This window comes from Octopus bimaculoides, chromosome 20, assembly GCF_001194135.2.
Source record: "Octopus bimaculoides isolate UCB-OBI-ISO-001 chromosome 20, ASM119413v2, whole genome shotgun sequence".
NCBI classification, from domain to species: Eukaryota; Metazoa; Mollusca; class Cephalopoda; order Octopoda; family Octopodidae; genus Octopus; species Octopus bimaculoides.
The window spans coordinates 17,431,909-17,438,904 of record NC_069000.1 but is presented as its reverse complement, the minus strand read 5'-3'; the positions used below and the strand labels follow the sequence as shown (position 1 = coordinate 17,438,904).

The following is a 6,996-nucleotide window of genomic DNA, read 5'->3' as shown; positions in this document are numbered from 1 at the left end:
ATATATACATATATGTGTGTATGTATATATATGTGTGTGTGTGTTTGTATATATATATATATATATATATACACACACACACACACACACATATACAACACGCTTCTTTCATTTTCTATCTACCAAATCCATTCACAAGGCTTTGGTCAGCTTGAGGCTATAGTAGAAGACACTAGCCCAAGGTGACATGCAGTGGAACTGAACCTGGAACCATGTAGTTGGGAAGCAAGATTCTTATCACACAGCCATATCAACTGGAATGTAGCTACCTCTTGCAATACTATTCTCCTATATCAAGGGGACTTTGTTTTGTCCTGCAAGGTACTTGGATGACCCTGTCTGTGATGGTGCCATGAATAAAGCAACCAGTACATTCCGTAAAGTGGTTAGCATTTTGGTATTAGGGAGGGCATCTGATCATAGAAACCATGCTAAAACAGATAACAGAGAACAGAGTTTTACGCAGCCTTCTGGTTTGCCAGCTCTTGTCAAACAGTCCAACCCATGCCAGCATAGAAAATGGACTTTAAATGATGATGATGATGATGAATATGACGACGATGATGCCACTGCTGCTGTCACCACTACAACTGCCACCGCTACTGCCAACACTGCCATTGTCTCCACCACTGCTACCAACTCCGGACGATGACGACATTTTATCTTTCATATAATAAGGAACTTGATTTCTGATGAAAATAAGTTTGTAGATAATTGTGCTTCAGATCTTTTGACAAGTAAAACTTTACATTCGTAATTATACATCAGTTAATCTGAACCCACTTCCTTGTCTTCAACTCTAAAATGAAACAGACAATAAAGAGTTTTTTAAAATGCCATAGTTTATCATCTAAATACCATCAGCTACACATTGTTTAAAAGCTTTCCACCCAGCTAATCTGTGTTTTTTTTTTTTTTTCATTTTATTTAATTTTTTCTTTTTTCAATATTACTGTCTGCTCTAATCCCTCACCTTAACTCCAGGCATTTCAACACCTTTTCAATAATCGGGTCGACTGCTGTAGTTTAACAATTCAGTTATCTAAAGCCCAATAACACCCTGTATGAGAGAGAGAGAGAGAGAGAGAGAGAGAGAGAGAGAGAGAGAGAGAAAAGAGGGAGAAATAAAGTGAGGGAAGGAATAGACAGACAGACAGACAGACAGATAGATAGATAAATAGATAGATGAGTAAACAGACAGATAGGTAGTAGTTGATGGCAAAGGAGAAAAAGAGTGTTTATCTGTACCCATTTTGAAATAATTAAAACTTGGTTGAAATTTTCATAGAAATCCTTCTAAAGACACCTCCATAGTAGTGGAAAGTAAAATCAGTAGAGCATCAGACAAAATAACTTGTTTTGTGCTATTTAGTCATATCCCTCTAAATTCTGATTTCCAGTTCTGCTTAGGTTGACTTAGCCTTCCATCTATGTTTTGGTTAATTAGAATTAGTATCAGTCAAATGATGTTCAGTGGTATATAGTGTGTAAGTTCAGTGTCATATACTGGTATAAAGTTCATAAGTTCAGTGGTATATAGTTGGTAAGTTCAGTGGAATGGTTATGTTCTTTGCTTATGGGTCACAATGTATTTCCTGGCAGGAATTGGACATTTCTGGAATTGGACATTTCAGGAATTAGACATTCCCGGTAGGAATTGGACATTGTGTATGGTGTACAAGCTGGTGTAGAGTGTATTTATATTTGTGTGCAATGAGGTGTTGTTACTGTTGATGTTGATTAGAACTAACTGAGCAACCCTTTAATCAAAAGCATTCCAGCACTGACCATCCCATCTTTTTTCAGGGACATGGTATTTCTATATATCAATGAGACCATCACCTGTATAAGACACCAATGATCAAAGGCGTTCCAGCCATAACTATCCAGTCTTTTATTTTAGGATTACATTACTGAAAGTGGAGGCGCAATGGCCCAGTGGTTAGGGCAGCGGACTCGCGGTCATAGGATCGCGGTTTCGATTCCCAGACTGGGCGTTGTGAGTGTTTATTGAGCGAAAACACCTAAAGCTCCACGAGGCTCCGGCAGGGTATGGTGGCGAACCCTGCTGTACTTTTTCATCACAACTTTCTCTCACTCTTACTTCCTGTTTCTGTTGTGCCTGTAATTCAAAGGGGCCAGCCTTGTCACGCTGAATATCCCCGAGAACTACGTTAAGAGTACAACTGGAACCTTCGACGTCGTTACCGACAGAGTGCCAACAACATTACTGAAAACATCCTTTAATTTAAAAAAAAAATGGTTGCTTGTTTTGTGAAGGAGATATTTTTCTATCAGATCAAATAGCGGTATGAAGTTGAACCAATTAGGGGATCTCTTCATGGTCACTTGATGTGTTAAGATAGCAGCCAAATTTTCCTCAAATCATACCCTACTGCCTTAAATAAGGAAAGGACATACTAGATAGTGTAGTTTTACATGGTCCTAAAAAGACAAGATGGTCATGGCTGGAATATGTTTGGTTATAGGTCGGCTTGATAAAAGTTGGACTGAAATTACACAATAGCAACTATATACAACAGAGGTTCTGAAACTGGGATAAATTTCACTTAGTAATGGGGTAAATTTACTGATTCTCGGTTTATAAATAATTTTTGTAAATATTTGCAAATATTTGTATATATATTTTTTAAATTCTGAAGTTAGGAAAAAATTTGAAGTAGGCCTATTTGGATTAAATGATCTATATGGCATTTGAACTCGAAATACACATATTTAGAAACAGTATTTTAAATTTCCTCTCTCTTTGTTGTTTTATTATGGTGTAAGTATAAACTCAAATTGCCAAACCAAACTCAAGGGAAAGGGGTCAATTTATTTTTGAAAAAAAGTTGTCAGGGGATAAGTGGAATGAAAAAGTTTGTGAACTCTGATACAGAGATTCTCTTATTGGCTTAAGATACTCTTTATTTGGCTTGTATGGAAAAGTAGCTATTTTATAGTTGAAGATTGGATACTATAGTTCTAGATACATTATACTTAGTAAAAACATGAGGTAGTCATAACTGGAATGCTTTCGATCATATGGACAACTTGTGATTATCAACAATAGCAAAACAGATAAATGAAACAGGAATTGTACACATAAATGACAACACGTGATACCACTGTACTCAGATGCACATAAACTGTGCACATACATCCAGTTAATATTCTTGACATACATAGCTACATATAGTCATCTTATTGTAAAAACTATACATCTACAAGCCAATATACATATGAACTTGATATCACATGCACACACAAAAATAAACAGTTCAATTACATGAACACATTAAAGATACACACAAAAACACTATATATATATATATATAAATATATATATATATATATAATGTACAGTTCCGTGATGGTAAGATCAACAAAAAAAAGTTCTCCATTTGGTGAGAGATAAATATTATTTAATAGACACAATACATGTTTTAATATGTTGAGAAATACCTCAAGCATATTCATCAGGTACAAACTACAAATCACACAAACGCACACACACACACAACTCTGTACATATTCAATAACAGAGAAACAAATTTTCTCATACTCCATCTGTCTCTCATTTCTTCAATTTAAGAAACATAACAATGACCACCTGGTAAAATTAGTAACATGTGAAGCACAGGAGGAGATGGTGAGTAAAATTATTTGGGACAAGGATCGGAAACACTTACCAACCAAATAGGCACAGAGCACTGTAACAAAAACACCAAAACGAAATATCTCCATTATTAAGCTGTTTCTTATAAAGCAGGAGAAAACCTAGGGGTCTGCTGTTGGGTGCAAGTAACAATGCAAATGGCTTCACAGTGTATTGGCCACGCCCAATAATTTAGATCTTATTCAACGATTATGAAATGAAATGATAAGTGACTATGTTGGCGGATTGTCAGAGTCTCAAACTTGCTTTGGAACTGTGATGATGGTGAAAAGTGTTAGCTTCAGGGTGAGATTTGTATAATGCTTGTTAATCTGCTAAATGTTGATAGTACAGAAGGATTAATGCAAAGATAGATTATTGTCAATTACATACGGTTAACCACCTTGTTAAAAAATAAATACGTCTTTCCCCAGCTTTTTTTAGATCTTTTTTTTTTTTAGAAATTTGTGGAAACGTTTTTTTTTTTTTTTTCGAAATTCCATATCTTTTATCAACAGTAAACTGTTTTCAAGAGACTGAAATAAAGTTCACAGAATATAATTAATTCAAATTTAAATGATACATCATCATCATCATCATCATCATCATTTAGTCGGTTTGACTGGGACTAGTAAGCCAGAGACTTGCACCAGACTCCATTCATCTGTCTTAGCTTTGGTTTCTACAGCTGGATGCCCTTCTTGATGCCAACCACATTACAGAGTGTACTGGACGCTTTTGACGTGTCACCAGCATGGGTGTCTTTTATGTATGGATACCTTTTATGCATCATTGGCACTGGCAATGACCAGAATTCAGTTAGCTTGACATGCCTTTTCAAGCACAGCAAGTTGCCAAAAGTCTCGATCACTTGTCATTGCCTGTGTGAAACTCAACAACTGAAGATCATATTTCACCAACTCGTCCCACATCTTCCTAGCTCTACTCGATCCATAGGTTCCTGCCATGATTAGAGACCAGCATGGAATGCTCAGTCAATAACCAAGGTTGACAAAGGACTTATATTGTAACATTCTTGGACAAACATTTTACTCTTTTACTTGTTTCAGTCATTTGACTGCGGCCATGCTGGAGCACTGCCTTGCATGCATTTTTAGGATATTTTTAGGATTTTGAGATTAGTTGGATGAAGGCCAGAATGTTGGCAACAGAGTGAACTCTACTAAATGCTCTCAAGAGCCAGGTGGTCATTCTGAGTCTATGGTAGAAGACATATACTCAATGCGCAGTACAATAGGATTGATGTCTGTGCTCAAGCCATCACCATCCATCAGATTGTATGACCATGATTTAATCATGGCAACATACCACACAACCTCAAACCATGCAATATCATTTAAGCCCTTTGGTTGTTGTTCTTTATACCTAGGTCACCCTTGATTGAGCAGACCTATGATAAAAATTATTCCAGCTTTGACTACCCCATTTTTTTGTATGCATATTAGAGAATATATCATCTGATGTATTTTTCCATATTTAAGATGTTAGGGTGTTATTTGAGGTAAGTTTTGGCAGCTGTTTTCTGTCAGGTCAAACGATCATGGAAAGACTTTCTTATTGTACTTCATGTCAGAACTCTGACAGTTTTACAATAGCTACCCCTTGCAGTCTATTGAATTGATCTCAGTATTATTAGGAAGGATGCTGCATAAAGAGGGAGATGGGGCTCTAAGTGATCACTTGACTTGCTAGAAATAGTAGCCAAATTTCTCTCTTTAAAAAAGAAAGACACAAGATATTGTAGTTCACCTTTGGAACTATATCTTGTTGGACGATCATGACTGGAATGTCTTCGATTATACGTCTGCTTGGTTAGGGTTAACCTAAGATTAAACAACAACAAGACTGAAAGGTGCTGTAGATGTGGGGGTCTCTTCATAGTTGCTTGTCCTGCTAGAAATACCAGCCAAATTACTTCTACAGTCTTTAGTGAAGAAATGGGATACACTGGATAATGTGATCCTAGATGTATTGTGTTTGGAAAGCAAAAAAATGTCAAGATGGTCACATTTGAAATGCCTTTTGACCAAGCAAATTTCAGGCTAAACAACAGTAATTAGGAAGATTACAACGCAGCATTAAAACTGGCAGGATTTCAACTACTTCTTCTGTCACTTTTGTATTTCAAGATATTAAAAAGTGAGTAGAAAATGATATTTGTGCACACAGCATTATACAACAAATTAGTTCTTATAGGACTGTACTGCAAGCTAATATCGAATAAGATTAGAATAAATGTTACACACGTGAACACACAGACACACACATACATAACACATAAGAAGATCAAAGATGGTCAATCAAAAGGTCATTGTTGATGTGCAGCCCCAGGTCAGCTCTAATTGAAAACAATGAAACCTCTACATGGTTGCTCAAATGTCATAAATAGTAGCCAATTTGCCTCAGATTACACTCTCTTAAAAGCATCAATATGATCTTCACCGAAATACCTTTGAACATATTTAGCACTATTTAATAGAAGTTCTCAGCAAGCCTGAATATTCGATTCCTCCTCATCATTATCTGATGTCCGTTTTCCATGCTGACATGGACTGGACAGTTTGACAGAAGCTGATGAGTACATGACTGTGTCAAGCTCCAATGTCAACTTTAGCGTGGTTTCTTTGGCTAGATGTCCATCCTCATGCCAGTCTTAAAAACACCAATAAGGTCTTCATTTGAAAAACCTTTGATAATATTTTGCACTATTTAATAGTTCTCAGCAATCCTCAGTGCTCAATTCCTCATGCTCCTCATTATTTGATATCTGTTTTCCATGCTGGCTGGACTTGAGAGTTTAACAGGATCTGATGAGTTGCAGGACTGTGTTGAGCTTCAATGCAATCTTTGGCATGGTTTCTCTGGCTAGGTGTCTGTCCTAATGTGTACTGAATGCTTAAAGATAGTATAAATTGTCAAAGCATGTCGTAAATTGGTTTGTATGATATGATATTATAGACACTCAAGTTTAACCTATCATCACATATGTAATCTCAATTACTGCTTCCCTGATTTGATGCAAATATCATTTTCCTGTTTTTTTATTATAGGTGCAGGTGTGACTGTGTGGTAAGAAGCTTGCTTCTCAACCACTTGGTTCCAGGTTCAGTTCCACTGTGTGACACCTTGGGAAGCTGTCTTCCACTAGAGCCTTGAGCCAGTCAAAGCCTTGTGAGTGGATTCGGTAGAAGGAAACTGAAAGAAGGCCATCATATATATATATATATATATATATATATATATGTTTAAATATATTTTTTACACCAAAGATTTGGCAAAAGAATATAGTATCTGTTAACAATCTTAGCAAAATACTC

The 6,996-nt window shown here is 36.3% G+C and overlaps 1 protein-coding gene across 1 annotated transcript in view; it reads right to left on the bottom strand.

Annotated features, from left to right (window-relative positions):
• The window catches only part of LOC106881629 (uncharacterized), a 25,610-nt gene extending 21,663 nt beyond the window's left edge, over positions 1-3,947 (bottom strand). The window contains exon 1 of the mRNA XM_014932093.2: positions 3,693-3,947. Coding sequence (XP_014787579.1) covers positions 3,693-3,747 — 55 coding nt within the window. The 5' untranslated portion in view covers positions 3,748-3,947. The remainder of the gene's footprint in view (positions 1-3,692) is intronic.
• Between the last annotated feature and the right edge of the window lie 3,049 nt (positions 3,948-6,996).